The sequence below is a fragment of the Hyaena hyaena genome, unplaced genomic scaffold, assembly GCF_003009895.1.
Source record: "Hyaena hyaena isolate Hyena2069 unplaced genomic scaffold, ASM300989v1 scaffold_152, whole genome shotgun sequence".
NCBI lineage: Eukaryota > Metazoa > Chordata > Mammalia > Carnivora > Hyaenidae > Hyaena > Hyaena hyaena.
This window is the reverse complement of record NW_024080784.1, coordinates 1,229,094-1,254,403: the sequence shown is the minus strand read 5'-3', so window position 1 is coordinate 1,254,403 and position 25,310 is coordinate 1,229,094. Positions and strand designations below refer to the sequence as shown.

General features: G+C 40.1%; 2 protein-coding genes across 10 annotated transcripts in view; one reads left to right on the top strand and one right to left on the bottom strand.

Annotated features, from left to right (window-relative positions):
- Window positions 1-1,528, top strand: part of LOC120236343 (gamma-secretase activating protein) — an 84,395-nt gene extending 82,867 nt beyond the window's left edge. For all 6 annotated transcript variants that reach the window (XM_039239102.1, XM_039239099.1, XM_039239098.1 and 3 more), the window contains 3 exons: window positions 617-718; window positions 861-960; window positions 1,376-1,528. In XM_039239102.1, the coding sequence (XP_039095033.1) occupies window positions 617-718; window positions 861-960; window positions 1,376-1,467 (294 nt within the window). In that variant the 3' untranslated portion in view covers window positions 1,468-1,528. The remainder of the gene's footprint in view (window positions 1-616; window positions 719-860; window positions 961-1,375) is intronic.
- Window positions 1,529-4,475: 2,947 nt separating this feature from the next.
- CCDC146 (coiled-coil domain containing 146) overlaps window positions 4,476-25,310 on the bottom strand; it is a 115,418-nt gene continuing 94,583 nt past the window's right edge. For all 4 annotated transcript variants that reach the window (XM_039239106.1, XM_039239107.1, XM_039239108.1 and 1 more), the window contains 10 exons: window positions 21,462-21,557; window positions 20,676-20,846; window positions 19,408-19,496; window positions 19,155-19,319; window positions 16,912-17,136; window positions 14,863-15,091; window positions 10,158-10,286; window positions 9,239-9,376; window positions 6,274-6,522; window positions 4,476-4,989 (listed from right to left, as the gene is read on the bottom strand). In XM_039239106.1, coding sequence (XP_039095037.1) covers window positions 4,786-4,989; window positions 6,274-6,522; window positions 9,239-9,376; window positions 10,158-10,286; window positions 14,863-15,091; window positions 16,912-17,136; window positions 19,155-19,319; window positions 19,408-19,496; window positions 20,676-20,846; window positions 21,462-21,557 — 1,695 coding nt within the window. In that variant the 3' untranslated portion in view covers window positions 4,476-4,785. The remainder of the gene's footprint in view (window positions 4,990-6,273; window positions 6,523-9,238; window positions 9,377-10,157; window positions 10,287-14,862; window positions 15,092-16,911; window positions 17,137-19,154; window positions 19,320-19,407; window positions 19,497-20,675; window positions 20,847-21,461; window positions 21,558-25,310) is intronic.

Sequence of the window (25,310 nt, the reverse complement as noted above, 5' to 3'; positions counted from 1 at the left end):
GGAGGAGAGGAGGGGAGGAGAGAGAGGGAGACACAGAATCCAAAGCAGACTCCAGGCTCTAAGCTGTCAGCACAGAGCTTGACATGGGACTCAAACCCATGAACTGTGAGATCAGACCTGAGCCGAATTTGGATGCTTAACCAACTAAGCCACCCAGGCTCCCTAGACTAGTTACTTCTGAATAATCCTTTTTAAATTATAAATAGATACAGGGTACATTTACTTAATGCAGTGTAAGCTGTATTCTCCTCTCTGTTTTTTCCATTCCTTTATTGTTATTATTGACTTAATTTTTTTGAGTAGTTTTAGGTCCACAGGAAAAATGAGTGAAAGGTACAGAGATCCCTTGTATGCCTCCTGCTCTTACATGCACATAGCCTTCCTAATTATCAACATCCCCCACCAGAGGGGTCCATTTGTTACACCTGATGATCCTACACTGACACACCACAATCACCCCAAGTCCATAGTTAACATTAGGGTTCACTCTTAGTGTTGTTCACTCTATGAGTTTGGACAAATGTATGATGCCCTGGGTCTATCATTATAGTATCAAACAGAATGTTTTCACTGCCCTATAAATCCCCTTCTACGTATTTTTCAATTTGCATAAAAGCTTATTGGTCAGAAGATCTGTCGACTTTGGGATCATCCTATGAGTTCTAACATTATTTCCCGGAACCACGTGAAGAGACTGCTGCAGAACTATAAGAAAAAGGTGAGTCCATGAGAAAGCACAGCCCCACTAACAGCCCACTGCAGCGTATCCATACAGGCAGCAATTGTCATTCTTCGCCCTTTTTGTGAGTTTGTGCTCTTTGGGGAGATTCAGCTGATACCAGACGTGGTTTCCCTTTTAGCCCCCCAGTTCTATGATTGACAAGTCATCATTCAGTGTGGATTTTCTGCCTCTGAACTACTTTATTGAAATACTGACAGATATAGAATCCTCCAATCAAGGTAATTTCACTCCTTCACTCTCAGTGTTTTCCTGTTTTTCTCTTGACACACACAGTCCCTATTCATTTCTGTGTAACCTTTTCTTTCCAGAATACCCCTTACTTATAAGTAGTCCTTACTGCAGTTGGTCTCAGTTAGTAATGTGTACAATATAGTTCTTAGAGTAAATTTCCAAAGGAATACTCACGTTTGAGGTTTTAAAAGGATTTAGGAGATTCAAAACCCATTTGGTTGCTGCAAATGACCTTTCTTGGGGCTGAGGTTTGATAAATTTTAACCACACATTTTCAGAATAATGTGTTTTACCAAAATATGAAGTAATTACAATTCCAATGAGCTGCGGGCACAATGTTATATAACTTCCATGGTTTCGTAGTAACTCTTTTCTCTCTCTTTCTCTTTTTTTTTTTTCCAGCTCTGTATGCTTTTGAAGGACATGACAATGTGGATGCAAAATTTGTAGAGGAAGCAGCTCTGAAACACACCATGATGCTTTTAGGTTTATAAAAGAGAAAATGCCTCCAATATTTTAATCCAATATTAAATAAAATACACACCTTCAATATTTTAATCTTGCTCATTAGCTTGATCTCTGTCAAGAATCCCTTACCAATATTTAAAATCCAACACTTAAAATTGGTAACCAAAATCAGAATACACCATCGAGCCGTCTGACTTTCAGTCTGGAACTTGTTCAGACAGAACCAAACTGCTGTTCCTCATCCCAGGTTTGAACAGCAGACAAGTGGTCACATGTGGGAGCATGACTGACAGTCCCGGGAGGCACACATTGTCATCGCTGATGCTCTTCCCTACTGGCTTACCTTCCAAGTGACTTCCTAGACCAAAAGCTAGTTTCTGTTGTGCTCTGAAATAAAATATGCTTTAAAAAATGTAGCAAACATTGGGTAGAAAAACAGAAACTAGAAGTATCCTTGAAAATAACATAGGAGCAGCGGAAAATTTAAATGTTATATAAGAACTGTATTTGGAAAGAGGATACTTTTTAAATAACTGGATTTGGACCAGGTCAAATCCGCTATTTCGAGAATAGAATAATTTGTAACATAAGGCAGTATGTACATACAGGATTTAGAGTAGGATTTGTTTTTGTAATGGTTCAGATGGAACTGTATTTAATGTCAAAGTTTTTTGTATTTATAAAAGTTTGATTTAGTAATATCTTGCCATTAAAATAAGAGACACTGAGGGTTTTGGCCTCTCTCATTTTCTGAACATAGCCTTTTTATCCCAGCCAGGAATCATGAGTCCATGAGCATGTTCCCTCAGAGGTCCCCACGACACCTAACTAGTTCTCCTATTTTTCTGATTTTTCCCCCATCTTTTACAGTGACTATGTTCTGATCTATAATGATAGTTGCTTGCAGCCTGTGCCCTTTGTTTTTTTCTCTTCACCATGTTTCTTGTGAAATTTTAATGATTATAATTATCACTAGCTGGTGTCATAATTCAACTTCTTTTCTGAAATCATAGTTGTGTTCCAAATACTGTCCTCTGCTACAGAATTTCCCTTTTTGGTCAAATATTTAATTATCACAGAGGCTCCAAATCTGGGAGCCCTGTCAGCATGTTAGACGTTTTTTCTCTTGAGAAGGTCATTGGTTTTCACTCCCTACCCTTTTCTTTTTCACACCAGTGTTGTTGTGGTATCTTCCTAAAGTCTGATTCATCTGACTTACATTGAAACTGCTCCTGCTCACCGCCTTTCAATGATTTGCCATTTGTTACAGGATAGGATCCAAACTACTTGTGGCTCTTACACAATTCCCCAACGTGAACATGCTGTTCTAGCCAGGCCAGTTCTCCGAGCCTTGAATACAGCTTTTGTCTTCTTACTTACAAGCCTTGCTTACGCTATTTCCCCCACCTGGAATTCCCTCCCCACTTACTAAAATTTTATATATGTTGAAGGGCCAGATAAAAAGTTCCATCTGACTGTGACCCCTGGCCTGGCCATTCCAGCACACGGTGACCCCTTCCCCCCTCTGAACCAGTAACACACCTGTGATATTTAAACATCCATCCCTTTGTGTTACCAATTACATTTCCATTCTTATGTTGTTCTTACATGTATATTTTTTGGATCCCTAGTGTGATTACTAATTCCTACAACACAGGAGTTGTGTTTAAGTATATAGTATTTCTTTGTATTAACCACACAGTGTTACTTATCATACGCACTTTACTTCTTAATAACTTTACAAAACAATGCAGTTAGATTCAGGACTGACTTGAAGGCTAAGAATGAGATTAAATTTCCTTCAAGTCTGGCAGGATGTGGGTTTGCAAAAGATTTTGTTTGATTTAGCCAAATAAGAAAGAAAGGAAGGAGAGAGGGAGGGAGAGGGAGATAGAGAAGGAAGGAAGGAAAAGAGAAAAGAGAGGAGGAGGGGAGAGGAGAGGAGAGGAAAAGGTGGTATTTCTTACTCCCAGAATTATGACACAAAATCCATACCTGATACCAATATGAAATACAGCTTGAACATATGAATGAAGTAAAATCAGTTTTCAGATTTACTTGTGTATTTTCATATGTGAGAAGGTATATAAACAGAATTAGGAAAATATACATAGGCAAAATACAATAAAATTAGAGTAATGAAATAAGTTGGAGTTTCAACTCTGTCACATGCAAAGCTGTAAGTGTTTTCACTGGAATTTTTAAAAATCTGGAGTTGGAACTTAAAATAATCACAGGTTTATTTGTATATAACATTGTAAAAAAAATCTAGATTTATAAAATAAATTTTTGTAGCAAAAGGATTCTTTACTTGTAAAAAAGAATTCCCGGGGCGCCTGGGTGGCTCAGTCGGTTAAATGTCCGACATCAGCTCACGTCATGATCTCATGATTCCTGGGTTCGAGCCCTGCATCGGTCTCTGTGCTGACAGCTCAGAGCCTGGAGCCTGCTTCAGATTCTGTGTCCCACTCTCTCTCTGACCCTCCCATGCTCACACTGTCTCTATCTCTCTCTCAAAAATAAATAAAACATTTTTTTAAAAACTTTTAAAAAAAGAATTACCATAGTATTACTTTTAAAAGGACAAGCCTCTTTACTGCTTTTTACTTGATTTACATTTACCAACATTAACTTCAAATGCAACTATTTAACAAAGTGAATGATACCCCTGTGTTACTTGGGATATTTTCCTTTTCAAACAAGCATTCTGTCTTTCCCTTTCAAGTGAATATATGGAATAGTATTTGTTTTTCTTCTTCTTTAAATTTTCTTAATGTTTATTTTTGAGAGAAAGAGAGAAAGAGAAACAGAGTGCAGGTGGGGGAGGGGTGGAGAGCAAGGGAGACACAGAATCTGAAGCAGGCTCCAGGCTCTGAGCGGTCAGCACAGAGCCCGATGTGGGGCTTGAAGCCATGGACTCTGAGATTGTGACCTGAGCCGAAAGCTGGACACTTTACCGACTGAGGCACCCTGGCATCCCATTTTTTTCTTCTTTAATAAAGACCACTCTGCCAATTTCTGTACTTCACTGAAAAATTGATTTATTTTTCTTGCATTTTTATAGCACCTGGAAAGATGCTGACTATCTGAAAGATAGTCAAAATATACAGTGAAAAAGAAAAAAATGAACACTCACTACAGATATATCCCTTGCCATAACTGTAGGACAATTCATATAAAATACAGTAGTTGAGTGTGAAAGGAAGCCATGTTGTTCTCCATTGTTGACAAGTTGTGGATACCTTATTTGTAAGTTAGAACTATTATGCTGATATTTTCCAGCTGTGGATATGAAGAAGCCTGATTGACGTGTCTCGTTTAGAAGCCTGGATTGGTTCACATATTCAGATTTCAATTGGCTTTATAACGGGTTTCCTTATGTGCCTCATATTAGCCCCGGGTTCACTGGGCTTAAACGGAGCCAAAGCACCATATGGTTTTGGCAAGGGAAGAGTGCCCTCTGCCTCTGGGATGTAGGCATTTGGACGTGGCTCTGCAGTTGTGTAAACACCGTTGGGCAGCTGGCGAGTTTCTGCCACTGAGAACTCCTGCAAAGAATGATTTTTTCTTTTTAGTTTCCTGAAAACTACAGTGAAGCCACTTCATTCTCAGGGCCTAGCAGACACAGCTGGGTCTGAGCAGTCTTAGGTTGTGTTGGCTGATATTTCCCCAAAAGGACAGATGGGTATGAGGGTGGAGTCACTAAGTGCACGCGCGCGCGCGCACACACACACACACACACACACACACCCCATCTCATTGGAATGACCCATGTTACCCAAGCATCACTCTGTTCCTGGGGTTTAAGGCTTATCATAAACTGGTTTGTGGGTCCTAAACTCACTGTATTCCAGCTCAATATCTTTCATTATGTATTAATTATTTCCATGGTTTTGAAAAAGGCTGGAGTAAGTCACTGGTGAGCAAATGTTACAAAAGGGAAAATAAGCAGTGAAGTAGAACCCGAGGACAGAAGTGGTCAGCAGCTTGCTTTGAACCTCAGGGTCCTCAAGATTCTGCCTGTGCTTCTGGAGAATAGAGAAATTTCTTATAGGATTAAAAAAGAACTCTAAATAATGGAGAGACACCATAGGTAAAATATGAATGTCCTTAAAAATAGAGTCCCAAGCAGTGTGGAAATTACAAATCTGACCCTACTTTCAGGCATTCCTAGTATGTGTTTGGAAGGCATGTATTCTTGGGATGGGGAGTGTCTACTTGACAGCCTGAGAGGAGGTGCACAGGATGTAGTCTTCTTAGAAAGAGATCCCTAAAGCCATTTTAAGAATATTAGAAGGTCATGGTGGGAGTAGGCAGAACTCAGCACCTGATGTGTAGGTCCATTGATAGACCTAGATTCAGGTCACTGGCTGGAGAAGAATGCTGAGGCCTTGAAGCCTGTGACACACACCAAGTGCAGAGTCTGCAGAAGGCTGTGGCAACCTTCCCAATATGCTGTGGTGGCCCCAGTGGCCAGACGTGGGAGAGTAAGGTGTGGTCTGAGCAGGGGTTCAAGGACATGAAGCCCTATGGATAAAACCAGGGCCAGCCTGGCCACTGTCCTGCCAGTGGGGTTCCATGGTGTTCGGCCACACAAGCCCAGGATGTGGACTTGATGCTTGAGTGTTTTCTGGAGAATATTATGGCTCTTGGGATATTATTTTGACTTATCGCCTACATCATATCTTAAAAAAACAAAACTTTCTATTGATTGGCGGAACTAGGTATGTGCTACAGTGGGAAATATTTCACGTATTTAGGGAAGACTGAAATTCCTGAAAACAGCCCTTCCTGCCACACTGGGCAAATGCAATATAGAAGACAAAGCTTACCCGAGATTTTTCAGCAATGGCCAAGGCATACATTTCTTCATCTCGAAGGACCTTCAACCATTCTCTTTCAATGTCTTTATTGAGTGGCAGACCCTTTTCTATCCTGGAATTGCAGGAGAAGATGAACTCTTCCTTATCCTTGACTTCCTTTTGAAGTTCAATGGCCAGAGCTTGTTTCATGGACAGCTCAGCAACAAGAGCCATCATTTTTTCTGTAGCATCTTTGATCTTTCTCCGGTAGCCGTTCATCTAGAATGAGAGAGCCTAAGGCTTAGACTATGTATACATTAAGAAAATGGTAGGCTGCTGGCTGTCTAGAATGCTGGGGGGCAGTCTTGCCTGAAAGATGGAGAGTTTAAGTGGGAATTCAGAAAAAACAAGAATTGGAGGAGATCTCAGAGATTGAGCCCAATTCCCTGGGTGTAAATAAGGCCCTCCTCTGTCACACATAGGCACGCACACTCACCCCTGCACCTGGAGGGAGCCTGGCCCTGGATCAATAAGGACAGGAGGGAAAAGAAACAGATCTGTTCATCTAGTTACTGAAGTTCCCTCCAAGATAGCATGGAGGAAAATAGTCCCTTTACTTTTAAGAGGTAATAAGGAAAAAGGAAAGGGTATTCTTGATGTCTAAGTTCTGGCCTAATTTTGCCATGCTTTTAATGTGTCACTTATCCAGTGAAAAAAATCTAGGAGAAAAAAAACTACATTTAAAAATTACTCTTTACTCATACAGGATAATCAGCAGAGGCCATGCATTCCGAAATGATTTTTATTGGAAAATATCATACCTCAATGTGGTTGCATTAGTGATCATAATTTCTGGGATGTATCATTATGAGGTCACAAGCAAGCATGAGTTGAACTGGGGGAAATCTGGTCAATAATTTGAAATGAAATAGTTTGTGTATATTGTATATTGTAAATATGGGTATATTTACCATTTCACATCAGCTAGTTGCCATCAAAGAATAAAAAGACAGGACTAAGTGGAGCATAGGCACCCAGCAAAATTAAAACTGAATGTCTGTTGAATGAAGGAATTAGCAAATTCTATTCTATTCTATTTTGATCCTTCAGTCCTTTGAACAAGGGTACACTGAGATCTGAATGTGAGCTTCCAGAAATGACACCTGTCCTTGAAATACTTTCTTCTCCTAATAGAACATACACTGGTCTAGCTGTACGTTTGCTTGGAGAACTGTTTGTGTTCGTGATTTACCTTTTATTGAAAATATAATGACTGATTATTATACACACATTTTGTCTCTTTAAAGGAATTTAAAAAACTGTTCTATACCACAGTAATTTCTAGGAAGCATACAATGAATAAAAGCAACTACTTTTTAAAGCTTCAATGGTGAGTCTTTATCTTAAATTTCATTAATTAAGCAGTTATGATACACCTGAATGTTGTGTGTGTGGCCGACCTCCTTTTCTCCTCCATAAAAGGATGGTATTATTCCAGCTTGCTCTAAGTCTTTGTCTGGGATTTCCCATTTTCTGTTCATTTGGGAAGCTTGCAAGAGAAGCCATAAACTATCTGGGAAAGGTGTGAGATTTGAGACATGCATTCTCATTGAGCTCCCGCAAGGAGCTAGGCCACTTCTCTACTACCCAATGCTTGCAACAATTTCAGCTGATTTCACACCCATCTCACAGATCAGGAAACTTAGTTTTAAGATCATTTACGTATCTTTCTCAGGGTCACTCCCTAGTATTGGTAAATTACAGATCTGGGATCTGAACCTTTCTACCTTCTAGTTCTGTCCACCATAAGGAGATCTTAATAATTTTAAATAAAAAGGAAAAAAAGCCAATGAGATGGCACTGAAGGTGGGGAAAGGTGAGGGGAGATAAATCAGTAGGCTAGGACTCTGCTCCGCTGGATTCTGGTAGCAATTGTCACTATTTTTCATTTCTCTAGCATTACAGCTGATTTCCCGACAGACTGCCAACAGTTATGACAAGCCAGCCCTCAGTGAAGACTTGCCCTAAAGAAAGGGAAATTCATTTTGCAAAAGGAAGGAAGGTAACATTAAAGAAACATCAGGCATGCTAATTCAGGCAAAGTTCATGAGCCTGAAAAAGTCTTAACATTTCTTATTTGATGAGGTAAAGTTGTGAATTGCCCATGAGCCACTGGACTGATGTGGAAGGCTATTAGTGGAAGTCATGAGGGCAGGGGTGTAAAAGCCAAATAAAAATGGTGACGGAGGCTTGAGGTTTACGATGATTTTCTGTTTCTTTAGTGTGCCAGAACTTTCTAGAATGGGACTGACTTCACTTATTCAATAACTTTTTTCTCTCCAGTTTATTACATGCTGGCCATTGGGGAAATTAAGAAGGAAAAGGAAGAGTCGCTGCCCTCAGGAGCCCACAGACTCTCTGCTTACCTGTCTCCTGGCACTAGGTGTGGACAATGTGTCCATTCCTCTTTGTTTCTGCTGTCACACCTTGCATGAAATTAGGAAGCTCCACATTATTGGTCTTTCCTCGCTAGTGGGGCCTGGCAGTGGCTCCACCCCAACGACTAATAGGCATGGGTGTCGTGTGACTAACCGCTGTTCTCTTTAACGGTCCCTGTCCATCTCTGAGTTCTGGATTAGGGCCGTTTTCATGCAGATCGCTGGGTAAGTGAGGCCCTCTAATCACAAGGAACTAGAAGGGATTTAACCTGGCACATTATTATAAAGGTAGGTGGCCGGTAATGAGAAACTTGTAAACTGTCATCGAGAAGCTTAAGTTTTCCCAGTATAAAATGAATTCATTCAGGGGACAAGATTGAAACCTATTTTGGACAATTCTCTAAGAGTGATCTTTACCCTTTTAATTTTACATCTTTATGTTTCTCTAGTCATAAGGCCTAATCTCTTCATTGCTGCTCTTGATAAATGAAGCAGTCTGTACAAAATGAAAGGTAATAAAGGAGTAAGGGCAGGAGGCAGAAGGCAGGGTCTCAGACCTTCTTGGCTAAGAGCAGAGTGTCCTGTTTGCAGGCCTGAGTTTTGCTGAAGAGCCTGTCTGTGAGCCGGGAGACCTGTTCATAGATGAAGTCCTTCTCCAATAACTTCTCTTCCTTCTTGGCCAGCTGTAGTTCCAGCTATGGTTGAAAACAATTTCAATAAAAAGTAAAAAAAAAGGTCATGTAAGTCAAAAATCTTCTTTTTTAAAAAAATTTTTTTAATATTCATTTTTGAGAGACAGAGAAACAGAGTACAAGCTGGGGAGGGGCACAGAGAGAGAAGGAGACACAGAATCAGAAGCAGGCTCCAGGTTCTGAACTGTCAGCACAGAGCCCGATGCAGTGCTTGAGCTCACGAACCATGAGATGATGGCCTGAGCCAAAGTCAGCTGCTTAACTGACTGAGCCACCCAGGCACCCAAAAATCTTTCTTAATTAGATCCCTAATTTTCCCCCTTAATGAAGACAGATTGTTTTTATATAGTTGCCAACATAGCTCTAGAAAAGTCTTTAGCACTAGGCTAAGTCAAGACTCCCCTTGGTCCCACTCCACTCCAGGCAGCTCTGGGATTTCTTCCTTCCCAAGGTAGGAGACAGCTCTCAGCTCCATCTAGCTTCATGTTGTCATTCCTCTGATATGCTCCCTTCAGGAAGACAAATCAATCCACTAAAGATGCCAAAATTGTTCCTTTGGGCTATGAGGCAAAAGTGGTCATCTTGAAACCACACAGGTTTTACTTCTTTTTGGCAAGCATTAGACAGAAGCTCAGGTTTTGTTATGGGATTGCAAAGACACAATTATTAGTGGCTAGAATAGTGAGGGATACATCTGTCTGCATAAGATGGAAATAGTACCACCGATATCTGTGACACTGATCAACAAGGACCTAACAGGAACACTTGTAAGAGGAATGCTTACCAAATCTAATTTTTTGATCATTTCTTCTTGGGTCATATCTTTCCCTGTAATGAAGCGGGTCCTGTTCTCACCTTCAGGATTTATAAACTGTTTCTCCAGGTCTTTTATTCTGTCTGTACACTGCGAAAACTATTAAACAAGAAAAAAACATTAACTTTGAAACTAACTCTCTTGCTCAGTAAATTTTAAAATCCCATAGTAGGATCAATCCAGGGAAAGGTGCAAGCAACTCTTAACATCCCATCAGCTGGGACCTGGGGTTGAACAATGTGTCTGCCCATCCATGGTGCCCTGAGGATGATGCCTGTAACTGACTTTCTGTAGCAAGAAGGCAAGGCCAGAGTCATCAAAGAAAAGGTGATCTTAAAACCAGCACTTTGACTACTTCCCATTTTGTGTTATGCCCATGCAATGCTGCGTGGTTGTAGAGCAGAGCTCTTTATGGAAGATTGTTCCAGAGGTCAAAGTAGACAACATACAAGGCAGACAACATCCTAGATTCCAGTTTAAAACCCTTTGTTGGCAATAGGTTTAATAGCTTTGCAAAGAATAAAGTTCTTAATTACTAGGTCAATCCAATGTAAAGTCTGTGAGGTATAGCCTGAACGATTTATATCTTCTATGCTAACGACCTAATATAATGCTTTATATATCAACTATATTTGTTGGGTCAAGGAGACTTTGGAAGTGAAGAAAATGGCAGTCTCACTTAGTCTTGTTTTATAGGGAGAGATGGGGAACACATTGAAAACAAAGAGTCATCATTTTCATCTTTCTTACTGAAAACCTATAGAATCTTGGGCAAATCGTTTATCTTCTCTAAACCTTAGTTTCCTGCACTGTCAAATGGGAAGGTAAGACCCAACCTAATGGGGTTGATTAGTTAAATGAGATACTATATGGCAATTACTTTACGATGTGTCCCAGAGTGATACAGGTAGAATTTAATTTTTAATTTATGTATGTTCCTCCTCTTGACAAAAAGAATTTTAAGTGGTGACATAAATATTTTTCCTTTTTTCTTCCTCTCTCTCCACACTCATTAATTCCCCTTAATATGGAGTTAAAGTATACATCTACACATAATTAAGCATAAATATATTATTGTATTTATTACTAACAACACTTGATATTTCTGTTTCTTAATTGAGAAATTAAACAAGGAACAAAAATATGGTGCTTATTTATCAGAGTAGAACCTTGATTGCTCTTGTTTCCCCATGGGTCTTGGAGGAAAACCTGTTTGCCTTTTTTTTTTTTTTTAAGTTTTTATGTAAATTCCAATTAGTTAACACACAGTACAGTGATAGTTTCAGGTGTAGAATCTGGTGATGCAACACTTCGATACAACACCTGTGCTCATCACAAGTGCCCTCGTTATTCCCCATGTTTACTTTTTCTATATAAAATAGTGTTGCGCTCTAAAATAGTTCACATGACTTCTTCTCTGAAAAGGAGCTATTATTTTAAGCACCAGGAAAATATGACTCATGATAATCCTTGGATTAGACTGCTGGGACAATTAAAAACTGTTTCAAATAACTGAGAACATACAAACCTTAAGAGAATTCTGGAAATGATGCAAAAAAATGGGAAGACTTCAAAAAAAAAAAAAACACACATTGCAGCTGTAACAAATAACAGGATGTGACAGGGATCCAACACAGCAAGGCAGAGTACAACAATGACTAGCCTAAAGCTTGAAATTTCACATCATGGCCTTCAAAGGACCCATGTGATTAGTGGTACGTAGACAAATATTTAAGTGCAGTTTGAAGACTAATGGGAAACGTTCTATTCAACAGTTTGGTTTGGTTTGGTTTTTTTAGAGAGAGATCAAGAGCAGGGGTGGGAGAGGCAGGGAGAGAGAGAGAATGTTGAGCAGACTCCATGCCCAGCATGGTGCCCACCTCAAGGCTCAATTGCAGGCCCCTGAGATCATGACCTGAGCTGGATGCTTAACCAAGTGAGACACCCAGATGCCCTTATTCAACAGTTCTTAAGCTTAGAATAATTCTGGCAAAACAGGTAACTGATGGTAATACATAGTCCATATTGCCTCCATTCATTTGCAGCCAGAATGGAAAAGGCTCATATCAGGCATAAATGCATAAATATTTTCCTTTTGAGTAAACTGAATTCGTATTTCACACCAGATAACTGGTTTTGTATAATGAAAGGCCAAGTGTGTGTATTTTAAGAACAATGAATTTTATCCACTGACTAGAAGTATTGATTTGCAATTAACACAAATATAATGCTTACCCAGTAAAGAGAGAGTTTTCCTGTTGTGGATCTTACTGAATTTACAATCCTTTTGTTCTGTTGGGCATCTTGATAGTTTGGTATGGGCAAAGATGGCCCCAAAGCTGTGTTTTGGGAAGGAGCTAGAGTAAAATCAAGTGGGACAAATCTGGAGTGCCAGGAAGGCAATCTGGGGTGGTGGGGCTGTGGAGAGGAGAAGGGGGTCAAAGATGGAAAGGCAAGCCAGTGAAATGGAGCGAGGCCAGGGTGCTGCATGGGCCAACATACCTGGTGACTGTTACCAGTGATGGGGTGGCCCCACAGAGCTCTGCAGGACATGGATATCTGATATGAAATTTGGAGTTCTTTACATTTCTGTAATGTATCCCATTGTGCCGTTGCCCCAAATCTCTAATCAGTTCATAGACAAAGATCTTGCCTGAATGGTTTTGTGTCGGTCGCTGAAGAAGGAGCGACTCCTGAGTTGTGCACTGATATGGCATAGAAGTGAACCAGTTGTGTGTGAGCTGACAAGGAGATCCCCCAGATGAAGCACTCATTGTTAGCAGGAGTTAGAGCCCTAGGAATCCTGGGGAGGCTACCTTGGAGACCCGAGGGATGCCTAGTAGTGTTTCAACTCATCCATCTAAATTGTGCTACACTTAGGGAGGAAGTGAAGAGGAGAACTTACGGCTGAAAAACAAACACTGGAATCAAAACCTTGGCATTATTTGTGCACAGTGGAAGATCCTATCATTGATATAGCATTCACTCACTATAAAACATGGAAGTGGACCCATCATTTAGTTCTACAAAGTCACGTGAATCCCCATATGATTAAATGAAAAAACAAAACAAAAAACAAACGCAGAATCCAAAACAGTCTATAGCATGAGCTAATCAAAACCATTTATTTTTACATCTTGAAGAAGGCCAGAAGGATCTCTTCCAGAGTTTTGATAATTTTAATAGTGATTATATATTGGGGATGAAATTTTATTTTTATTATTTTTTTAATGTTTATTTTTATTTCTGAGAGAGAGTGAGGGAGACAGAAGCAGCCTTCAGGCTCTGAGCTGTCAGCACAAAGCTCGATGCAGGGTTCACACCCATGAACTGTGAGATCATGACCTGAGCTGAGGTTGGAAGCTTAACCCAACGGAGTCATCCAGGTGTCCTTGGAATTTGATTTTTTAAAAAACTTTTGTAATTTCCAAAAACTTCATTAGCTGAATATGTTTTAATTTTATAATCAGAAAAAAAATGAAAATAAACCTGACGTTTTAGAAAGTATATTATAAGTTAAAAAATTTTTAAGTTTATTTATTTTGAGAGGGACAGCACCAAGTGGCGGAAGGGCAGAGAAAGGGAGAGAGAGAAAAATCTCTTGGAGCCCACCCAAGCAGGGCTCGAACCCACAAAGCTGCAAGCTCATGACTTGAGTGGAAATCCAGAATTGAGCAGCCCAGGCACCCTGTTATAGGTTAAAATTTGTTCCTGATACACTGAGTCAATGGAAAAATGAATAAGTCACAAATATTTTAGTTTAATTTTTCTTTTATCTTTAAAGATATCTATTCCTTGGGGCGCCTGGGTGGCTTAGTCGGTTAAGCGTCCGACTTTCGCTTGGGTCATGATCTCGCGGTTCGTGGGTTCGAGCCCCGCATCGGGCTCTGTGCTGACTGCCAGCTCGGAGCCTGGAGCCTGTTTCAGTCTGTGACTCCCTCTCTCTCTGACCCTCCCCTGCTCACGCTGTCTCTCTCTCTCTCCTAGAAATAAATAAAAAATAATAAAAAAATAAAAAAAATAAAGATATCTATTCCTTAAAAATAGAAGATAAAGTAGTTATGTGAAGAAAGTAGCTTTATATTCATAATTTATTGACGTATATATGTATGCATTTATTTATTATTGCATGTTTAAAGTTTATGGCTTTGTTCCATTTTTAAAAAGACCATGTCAGAGACAGGCTATTATATTCCAGGGAAACTTCAGGGATGAATAAGGAGTCCATTTATATGTAATTGCCAATTAACAAACAAAAATCTCGGCTTCAGAGGACAGGAGTTCTAAAAATGAGAGAGCAAGATGGTCTCCAACATCTTTCCAGCAAGCATCAAAAACACAGTTACGCTGGCAGCAGTGAAAGCCTGGCAAACCTAAATTTTGAGCTATGAGGAAGCTGAGCAAGAGAGGAGATTTGGGAGGGTCTAAATTCCAAGGAAGGCAGAAAATGTTCCCTGGGGGAAGAAAGACAATCTGGAGCCTGGATGCCTGAGGCACTGATTCTACCCTGGAACAGTCGTATTTTTAAAGAAGACTTGTGGTCTTCTCACGGATTCTAGGAGGGGCATGGATTCATTTACCTAAGAACTTAATATGATGTACAAGCCTCTAAAGGAGAGGTGGGGGTGGGGGGAAACAAATGGCCCTGGAAGTGTCTGGTGAAGGTTTTCCCTACCTGAATCTGGAGCACTGCTAAGTCGGCATCCAGGGCCTTCTTGGTTGGCAGTAATTTCTGGGTCACTTGAATCTGCCTTTGTTTCTCGGCAATCTTCAGTTTCAGGAATCGGATCTTTTCTTCCAGGACATGTATTTCAATTTCTCCGTTTAACTTCATCTTATCTTGGATATTTATTTTTTCATAGAAGATGCACACTTCCTCTTCCCGCTCTATCAGCTGAACGCCACTATGGTCGAGAGGAGAGGCAGAGGAGGCTAAGAGGATGTTAAGGCCACTGTTGTACTAGTTATGGTGGTTCCCCTGGATTTGGGCACCAAATACACGTCAACATTATAGAATTCCAGAAGGCAAAAGATATTCAGTTGGTTTTCTAGTTAAACTCCACACTTCTAGTGTTCCTGGGGATGGGAAAGGGAGGGCTGTTCAGCATCTCGGATCTGAGCTGGTCTTGCAGTTTGGCTGGTCACAGTATCTCTGCAAATCCCAAAGGGTTTCCTGGGGTGGGAAAAAATGCCATTCCCCATGCATGAACAAAGTAATCTCATAATTTGATTTGCTGCAGACCCTTCTCTTGGGCCAGACTTGCCAGCTAAGCTCTGGGCCAGAAGTACCCAGGCAGGGGGCCAGCGGATGTGTTTCTGCAAGGATTCTATGATTCTATGTAACTAGTCAGGCACATTAGATTCTTTGAAAGACGAATATTTCTGATGCAAATTGCCCCATAAACAGGCAAAGTTCTGTCCTTTGTAATCATGCCAGGGGAGAGACCCCTCCACGTGAGGGGAATGTGGGAAAGAAACAAAGTAAGAAGTTTCTAATTCCAGCCCTACTGGTCTGATCAGGGCCTGGGAACATACTGCCTAACTACTTTGTTTTGTGCCAGGAGCCAAATAAGGGGACTTTTTTTTTTTTTTCCCCAGAGAAAACACCTGTCAGCCGTTTGAAAAAGTAGTGTTCTTCACACCCTGAAGTTCTTCCCACACTCTGCACATCCATTATCCCAGAGTTCATCTTTAATTGCCTCATCTCTTTCTCTCTCTCTTCCCTTAAAACATGTCCACACATTGTTGTATTTGCTTAATCTTAACTCTATGTTTTGTCTTATTTGCTGTTCATTGGCTCCTCTCAGGATCTTCTTACTTTTCTTAACAACAGAAGCCAGGAGCAATGCCTTACCACCTGTTTGTACTTTCAGGGTTCAGCACTTAGCACATAACTTTATACGGAGCAGCCCACAATCAAGCCACAATGAACAAAAGATCTGATACCAGTTGTAATTACCACAGGGCTCTACAGTCTCACATACCACATTTCTCTAGCACAAGCAGCTTGGGAAAATTGCTACAGTAGTAATTGATTAACGACATAATTGTAGTCTGGAAGAAATAATGGTGTTCTGAAATGTCTTACTTGCGGAGAAAATGAGCTGAGAGAATGGCTTAATAAATATCCTTCTAAGACCAAGCCTGTCACAAAAGCGGATACAAGATCCGAAGACGTATTTATGTCAATTACACTGAAATAACTTGATGGTATCCTGAATGGTAGCCTGGGAAAGAACTTTGATCTTTAAGTGAGCAACTTCTCAAACCCTGGTCTTGCCGGTCTCTCTTACAAGAACAGAGTGTGTTATTTTCAGGCAAAACACACAGCTGACCCCTCCGTCCTGCCCCGGCAAAAGGCTAATGAAAACTGAATGTCAAATGCCCCTCACTATCCACTGTCAAATCTAGACAGAAAAAGGGGCAACATTTCTTTCTTTAAATCTTTTTTTTATGTTTATCTTTGAGAGAGAGAGAGAGCTCCCGTGCAAGTGGGAGAGGAGCAGGGGGCGGACAGAAGATCTGAAATGGGCTCTGAGCTGACAGCAATGAGCCCAACAGCGGGGCTCAAGGTTCAAACTCACAAACCGGAACCCAAAATCATGATCCAAGCCTAAGTCTGACACCCAACTGACTGAGGCTCCCAGGCGCCCCCAAAAGGGGCAATATTTCTAAATAGGATCTATGGGTGTTTGGTTTTTCACATGAGGTTCCTGGTTTTTACCTTTCATTTCGACGCTGAACTGCTTTTTCATATCTCTTGCGAAGCTGCACCATTTCCTCTTCAATCACTGTGATCGTATTGGCGAGTCTGTCGATGTTATTTAACTGGGCTTCCTTCTTCTCCTTCATTTCCTGAAGTTTTGCTACAATTTTGCACACGTCATTCTGCATGCTTTCTCTGATGGTAACATTGTTGGCATGTTTCAGCATGGAATTTTGTAACTTTCTTTAAAAATAATGGGAAAATAGGTAAGATCATAATTTACTTTCAAAAATAATGAAGACTTCTGAAACTAGTAACCTAGCTCTTGCTTTTACTATGTTCGTGGAAATGACAATAGTGGTACCATAGTCCCCCTTATCCACGGTCTGGCTTTCTGCAGCTTCATTTACCCGCCGTCATCCGTGGTGCTGAAGTAAATGATTCTCCTTCTGACTCTTCAGAAGGTCAGTGGCAGCCTAACGCTAGGTGACAACGTCTGCGTCGTTCGCCTCACTTCACCTCGTCAGATAGGCGTTTTGTCACCTCACGTCATCACAAGAAGGGTGAGTGCAGTGCAATAACATATTTTGAGGGAGAGGAAGAGAGACCACATTTACATAACTTATTACAGTACAGCTGACTCTTGAACAAAATAGGTTTGAACAACATGGGTCCACTTATACGTGACTTAAAAAAAATACAGGGCAGTACTGTAAATGTATTTTAAATGATTTATTTATTTTTTTAAAATGTTTTATTTATTTCTAGGAGAGAGGGAGACAGCGTGAACAGGGGAGGGTCAGAGAGAGAGGGAGTCACAGACTGAAACAGGCTCCAGGCTCTGAGCTTGCTGTCAGCTCAGTGCCTGATGTGGGGCTCGAACCCACGAACCGCGAGATCATGACCTAAGCGAAAGTCGGACGCTTAACCGACTAAGCCACCCAGGCGCCCCTGTATTTTAAATGATTTAAAACCATTTTTTAACGTTTATTTTTGAGAGACAGAAAGAGAGCACCAGTGGGGGAGGGGCAGGGAGCGAGGGAGACCCAGAATCCGAAGCAGGCTCCAGGCTCCCAGCTGCCAGCACAGACAGAGCTGGAAGCGGGACTGGAACCAGCATCCGTTGCCGTCCCCGCCACAAACCGTGAGATCATGACCTGAGCCGAAGTCAGACGCTTAACCGACTGAGCCACCCAGGTGCCCCCTTTTTTATGCTTTTCTTAACATTTTCTTTTCTCTAACTTACTTTATTGTAAGTATTCTAAGTATGTATATGATACATGTATATGATACATGTAACATACACGATATTTGTTAATCAACTGTGTATGTTACTGGTAAGGCGTCTGGTCAACAGGCTATTAGTAGTTAAGTTTTGGGGGAGTTAAAAGTTACATGCAGATTTTCAGCTGTGCAGGGGGTGGCACCCCTAACCTCTGTGTTATTCAAGGGTCAACTGTATATTGCTATATTGTTCTATTTTATCAGTAATTATTCTCTTGCTGTGCCTAATTTATAAATTAAACTTTATCATATGTATGTATGTATAAGGAAAAAAAACACACAAAACATATAGGGTTCAGTACTATCTGTAGTTTCAGACAATCCATTGGGGGTTTGGAATGTATCCCTCAAGGATAAGGGCGAGCTACTCTGGTAGTAATAATGTTTACTACTGTAATAATAATTACTGTAATGACAATGATATTCATCATATGATGCTCTTCAGGAGTTTCTGTAACAGTATACAGAACACCGCCCCCCCCCTTCGATTAGGACATCTTTTCTTTTGTGCCCCAAGCCTCTGTTGCCCCACTTTGTCAAATCAAAAGACTGAAAGAATTCATTTAATGCTCTATTGAGTCTAGAAAGCTCTCTGTCTTAACCACTCCACTATACTGCCTTCTACAAGCACATTAGATGCTTCAAATCGATAACCAGGGGATGCTGGTTATTAAACATTTGATTGTCTTCTAACTTTGAATGCAAATGATCAAATTTGTGTTTTTCTTTCTAATTTGGTAAATGAAAATAAATAGTATAAACAGTTTTTATTCACTTAAAAATGTGGCTATCAGACAGTGGAAGCATAAGGAATCACATTCAAATACTTAGGCTGTCATCTGTAAAGCATCTTTGAGCAAAGGCTCTTACAGCTTTGTAAGACTATTACTCTCTATTTCAGTACCTGCAGGGTATTTTAGAGTTCAATGAATCAGAAGAGAAACTTTTGAAAAGACAGTAGTTATTATTACACTTACCTTTCTTGAGTAACTGCACTATTTCGTAAAATTTCCAGTTCATTTAATGACATTTTATGCCTTTCTTTTATTTCATTTACTTTCTGGTGAGCTTTGTGAAGTAAGTTAACAAATTTATTTCTTTCATTTCGAATAGTGTCATACAGTTTAGCAAACTCTCTGAGTCTGTGGAAACACAGTGGTTTTGTAACTCGTGAAATAGAATTTATTTTTTGCCCACCTAACAAGATAAATCGTCACATAATTCTTTTACCTCCGATGAATTTCCCGTTTTTTCTTCTTGTGTATCCTGATTTCAAGATCCTTTGTTTTGATCTCCTTAACAATGTTGGTATATTTTTGCTGAAATATGAAAATGATGTGTGAAATTTTAAAAAACTCAGCACCACTAATATGTGAATACTCCCAGCTGCACCTTATCTCATTCCTGTCCATTAAGGAAAGTTCTATCTTAGCCAGCTGGGTTGTGCAGTTTGGGGTAGGGGTAGGGAGAGATCTGAAAATTGCCTGGCCAGCTGACCTGGATTAATTAAGGACAAAAAAGAATGAGGGAAAAGAGAAAGAAAAGAGCCTGTATGAGTTGGCTTTGAGGCATAGTTTGGGAAACTTTTAGAGAGCACAAGAGTAAGTGTGGATGGCACAGCTGGGCTGGTAAGTGAGGAGTCTGTGGAAGATAGTTGAGGGAAGATGATTTGTAGTCAGTTTTGACATATGTTAGAAATGGAACCCCCTGTGGTATTTTGTGAAAGACAGAAGCCATGATTTTCAGGCACTTTTCTGAGGAGAAATGCTACTCCGTGTAAATGCTTGCTCCGAAGGAAGGTTGCCCTCAGGAACAGCCAGCATCTGGGTCACATGATAAATTCAGGTATTCTCTTTTAGTAATGCGTCATATCATATTTGCTTTTAACAGGGAACCTCTGAACATAATCCCTTTGTGGAATACAATGATTGTCACATTAGAGTGTTAGCACAACAGGAGAGTTGTTTTTGCCATTGGTTTCATCGCTTTTTGTTTGCAATGTTGCACTGGGTCAGCTCTGGTACTTTGTTGGGAGCCCAGGAAGGTCGTAGAGTGGAGCAGTAACTAAGGGCGTGCTCGCATTCGTTTAACCAACACTGGCTTGGTGAACTTGGGCAGGGGGAGAGCCGTCTAATGCTACCGCTCTTGACTTGTTCTTGGACACACCATAGTGGCGCATGAGATAGTGGAGAATCACAGAGATCTGCGGGCTGTGTCAGCCCTGTCCCCGGGAGGCACCACCTTATTCTTCCTGAAATTGTCGTGTGCTCGAATCCTCTGCAAATTGCCATTGACCCAGTTCCTTTTTCCTTTGGATTGCTGACTACTGCTAATTGAATCCTGAAACTATTTTTCAGTACGTGATTGAGTCTTGTTTGGGGAAGCTGTACAGTCAAACCTCAAGGAGACAATTACAGCTTTCTAATGAACATTGTATGAAATTGAGGTTATCCTAAACTCGTATTGTAATTAATGGATGGTTACAAAAATGCAGTTACCTGAGCTTTCAGGAAATCCTTGAATTTTTGCTCCTTCTCATCAATTTTGATTTGAGTCATACGGACAAGATTGAAGACAAGTTCTCGCATGTTTTCCTGCTCCTTTATAAGCTTGTTTTCTATTGCAAGTTGCTGTTCCACTAACTTGGACTCAGCTTCTGATAGGATTTTCTTTTGAAAAACACCATACATTATAACTTATTTGTTTGAAGCAACACATTAGGGCTAGTGTCCTAACAATTGTTTAATTTCCTATGTAGAAGTTATTTTACTAGAACTAAAACAAGGTAACTTGACTGCTTTAGCTCCAAGTATTCTGTCCTATGAAAGAATGTGCAAATATTATAGCATTTTAATGTGATAGAAGTTTTTTCTTAATCAGAATGTATTTTCAAGCAACTTGAAGAAAAAGAAGAGACATAAAATCATGTTTTAAAATACTTTAACAGTAGCTTGAATAAACAAAATTTGAAAATTTAAAATTAGACATTGGTGAAATAAAACATTTATTGGTTATTTTTAATCTGATTATATAGTCAATAGCCCTTTTATTTTAAAATCTCAGGAATTTGCATAATTTTTGTTCATTCAAACACATCCTTTTTCCCCAAATTTAATGTGGGATTCGAGTAGATGCTGAGATGAAGAAACAGACCCACATTAAATAGCATCATACTGTATTTGATGACTCTCCTATTGATGAAGTTTTGTGGAGCACAGTTCAAAACACCACAAGTTCATATTAATCACTCTTAGACAGAAGCTTAAATAAGAGTTGACATTGACCTGTTGAGCCAAATTCCTCTTAGCCACTTCAACTTCCTTGTGGAGTTCTCTCCTTCTCTCAGATAATGTAGAATCATCTTTAGGGATAGCTTCAATCTGGAAATAAAAATTTAAAACCACTGTTTACACAAGAAAGAAATCTTTGGTGTCATTTAGCCAACCTCACTGTACTTTTTGCAAATGATGGGCAAATTATTATACTGAATATTCTTTATGGAGTCATGGTACACTAAAATATGAAAACCTGTCAAAAATCTATAAGTTGCCATTTGCAAATATTTTATTTCTCCTTCATTTGGAAATAAATCTTGCTAATAATACTGCTAACAATTATATAGCATTGACAATGGTCAGGAAAGGATCTAAGTGCTTATATGTATGATCATATTTAATCCTCACAATAAACCCTATGACGTTGATAATATTATTATCTCTAATTGTACTGATGAAGAGAAGGAGGAACAAAGACATTTAAGCAACTTGCCTCAGTGATACAGGTGCAAACCCAGGAGGTTAGACTCAGAGTTCATGAACCTTTCACTGTATTTTACTGCTTCTCTAACTCATGACTCAGTACTTTGGAAATATGCATGTTCACATGATATTTACTATACTTATAAAATGTAAATGAGTTTTTGAAATCCTATAGATTAAAAAAATAGGAGCCATTTAGGGATGCCTGGGTGGCTCAGTCGGTTAAGTATTCAAACTTTGATTTTAGCTCAGGTCGCAATCTTATGGTTTGTGGGATTGAGCACACATTGGGCTCTGTGCTTACAGTGTGGAACCTGCTTGGGATTCTCTCTCTCTCTCTCTCTCTCTCTCTCTGTGTTCCTCGTGTACACATACTCTCTCTCTCTCAATAAATAAATAAACTTAAAATAGCCATTTATTAATAACCATAAGAATACTTGGCTACTCTTTATGTAGTAATTTGATGAGTAGCTGGAAAAAAGTTCTTACCCAAAAGAAAAGCCTCTTAATTTTTTTTTGTTAATACCTGAAATTCCACCATTACATTTCTATTGTATTGGCTTGTGCTTTTATCTTTTGTTAAAGAACTTTGGCAGAAAGTTACATTTCATTCTGTCGATTTTTGCTGCCTTTTAGGAATGAGCTTGTCAGATTCTTCATGAAGGAGAAGAGAGCAGAGAGGAGGAGGGGGACACACGGTAGCTTCTGAGGCAACACCACCCAAATACAGGAAGGGTTACCTTGGGGTGCTGAGAACATACTTGATTTACAGCAGGTTTAGAGTTGGACCTTTATACCAAAAGCACATGACTCCAACCTGATAGCCTATTTCCTACGGTGGCAGCTCACACTTCTAGGCACTGAGGTGGAATACTGGCTAGAATTTGTCAAAAGAGGGAAAGATCATACTGTTTAGTAATTTAACAGGCTCCTTCTGAGATTTGTGTTGCTCTTTTAAAATAACTAAGGTGTGTGTTTGGATGTCCTCAAATCCATGAACCTGTGCACCTTCAGTAGCACCTTTTGTACCTCCAATGCCCAACATGCCCGGCTTCCATCCTACCATGGAGAGCTAGCTACTGAGCAGCACACCCTGGGTTAGAAAGACGGGACATGGTCTTGTGAGACCCATATAACAATACGCAGAATTTGTGATTTTTAGGAGCAAATAAATGCTATAGCAGGTCAGGGAAGAGACAGCTCAAAGTAGACTTGAATAATCAGGGAAGATTTTATGGAAGAGTTAAGAAGTCGAACGGAAAGAGTTTGATTTCTCCTTCTGGAAAGTAGAATTACTTCTTTCAGAGGAAGTCCAGAGAAGTCCAGCAAGTATCCCGGTTCCTGTCTCCTTCTGTGTCAAGGTGCCCAGAAGCAGGCTACTCCAAATGCTTGGCTCCCAAGTGTAGACAAATCTGTGTAGGAATGCTAGCCAGGATGAAGAAATCTTACCAGGATTTTATAGAAGCTGTGATGCGGGCATACTCACTAGCTACTCTGTCGATTAAAGGCTCCTAACAGCCTTCCCCGGTTTCAGGTCTCAGACATTTAGGTTATTTCCAGTGTTTCGAATTACAAACAATACCGCAATGAAATGTATTTATTTTTGGAGTCTGACTAGCTGCTTCTCTGATACTTGTCTTAATTCTCCATAAACCCACCCCTCAAGTTTGAGACAGGAATTAAGGATGTTTGGTTTGTGGAAGCAGTAACAAGGTGGGCCATTGGTAGCAAAGCCTGTTGGTTGCTTAGCCAATATCCACCCTCTACTTTGACCTTACTAATAAAATCCCAGTTTCATTCATAGCTGCAATGTATCCTAGATTCCTCAGACTCTTTTGTAGCTGGAAGGAACCAGGATGTGCCAGTGAAATGTAAATGAAGTCTGCTGGATGGGGCTCCTGGGACAGTGATTGTTTTCCTGTTAAAAAGACTGACTCAACCAAGTGAGCTGCCATATGCCCTTTATTCTCTGCCCTTGCCCACATTTGATCTTACGCCTCAAGGTAGAATGGCTGTCTTGTGAACCTCAAAACAAAATATATACATTAAGGGTGACAGAAAAAAAAGCTAAGAGGATCCTGGGCCTACCTCTTTTAGTTATGTGAATAAAACAATCCTGTATTTAGTTAAGCCACTATAATTGAGTTTCTGTTACTTCTGGCAGCCAAATGGATTCCTGTTATTTTCTAGTTATGTGCTAATACTGGGGTGACTTGAGATATTTACCACTACATTTGAGCCTTACTTTGCATATCAGCAGGTTTGGTAAACTTTTTTATTTTAGTTCTTTGTTTGAGTTTTTATGTAGTAGCATTTCACACTTAAAAAAAAAAATGTGTTCATTGTAACCAAACAAACAAAACAAAGTGTATAAAGTGAGAAGTTAAGCATCTGCTCCCTACCTTTCCTTCAAATACTACTCTCCAGGAGTCATGGTTAATAGTTTAGTGTCTGTTTTCCCAGACATTTTCAGTGCATGAACAAACATCAGTAACCTTCATAAAAGTTAAGAAGTTAGACATGATTTTGTTGCAGTAAACATCCCAATTATTTGATATCAAAAGAACCTCGGTTTCTTTAAGCCTTTGATATTTTCCTAAAATATTTCAAATGTTCATGAGGTTTGTGGCTTGAATTTCTGGAGTCTCTACAGTCAAAAGCCACAGGAGAATCAATCAACTCTCGCTAGGGGGAAAATGAAGTCTGAAGAGTAGCAGGAGCTCTTCATACTTACCTTTTATCTCCTTCCTTTTTGGACTGCGTGCAAGTCTGAAATGTTCACTCAGTATGGGAGTGACTATTTTCAAGTGCCGCCAGCCAGCGTAGGACTATGGCCGGACTAATTATAAATCATAAGGTCAAAGAGGAAGATAGCCTCTCCTTGAAACAAACTGCACTAGGGCAAAAACAGATTTTTCTCGAAACCACTGAAGGAAGAGGATTTTATTTTATTTTTTAACGTTTGCTTATTTTTTTTTAAATGTTTTTTATTTATTTCTAGGAGAGAGAGAGAGAGACAGCGTGAGCAGGGGAGGGTCAGAGAGAGAGGGAGTCACAGACTGAAACAGGCTCCAGGCTCTGAGCTGGCAGTCAGCACAGAGCCCGACGCGGGGCTTGAACCCACGAACCGCGAGATCATGACCTAAGCGAAAGTCGGACGCTTAACCGACTAAGCCACCCAGGCACCCCTAACGTTTGCTTATTTTTGAGAGAGAGAGAGAGAGAGACCAAATGAGAGCAGGGGAGGGGCAGAAAGAGAGGGAGACACAATCTGAAGCAGGCTTCAGGCTCTGAACTGTCAGCACAGAACCTGATGTGGGGCTTGAACCCACGGAACCGCAAGATCATGACCTGAGCTGAAGTCGGAAGCTTAAC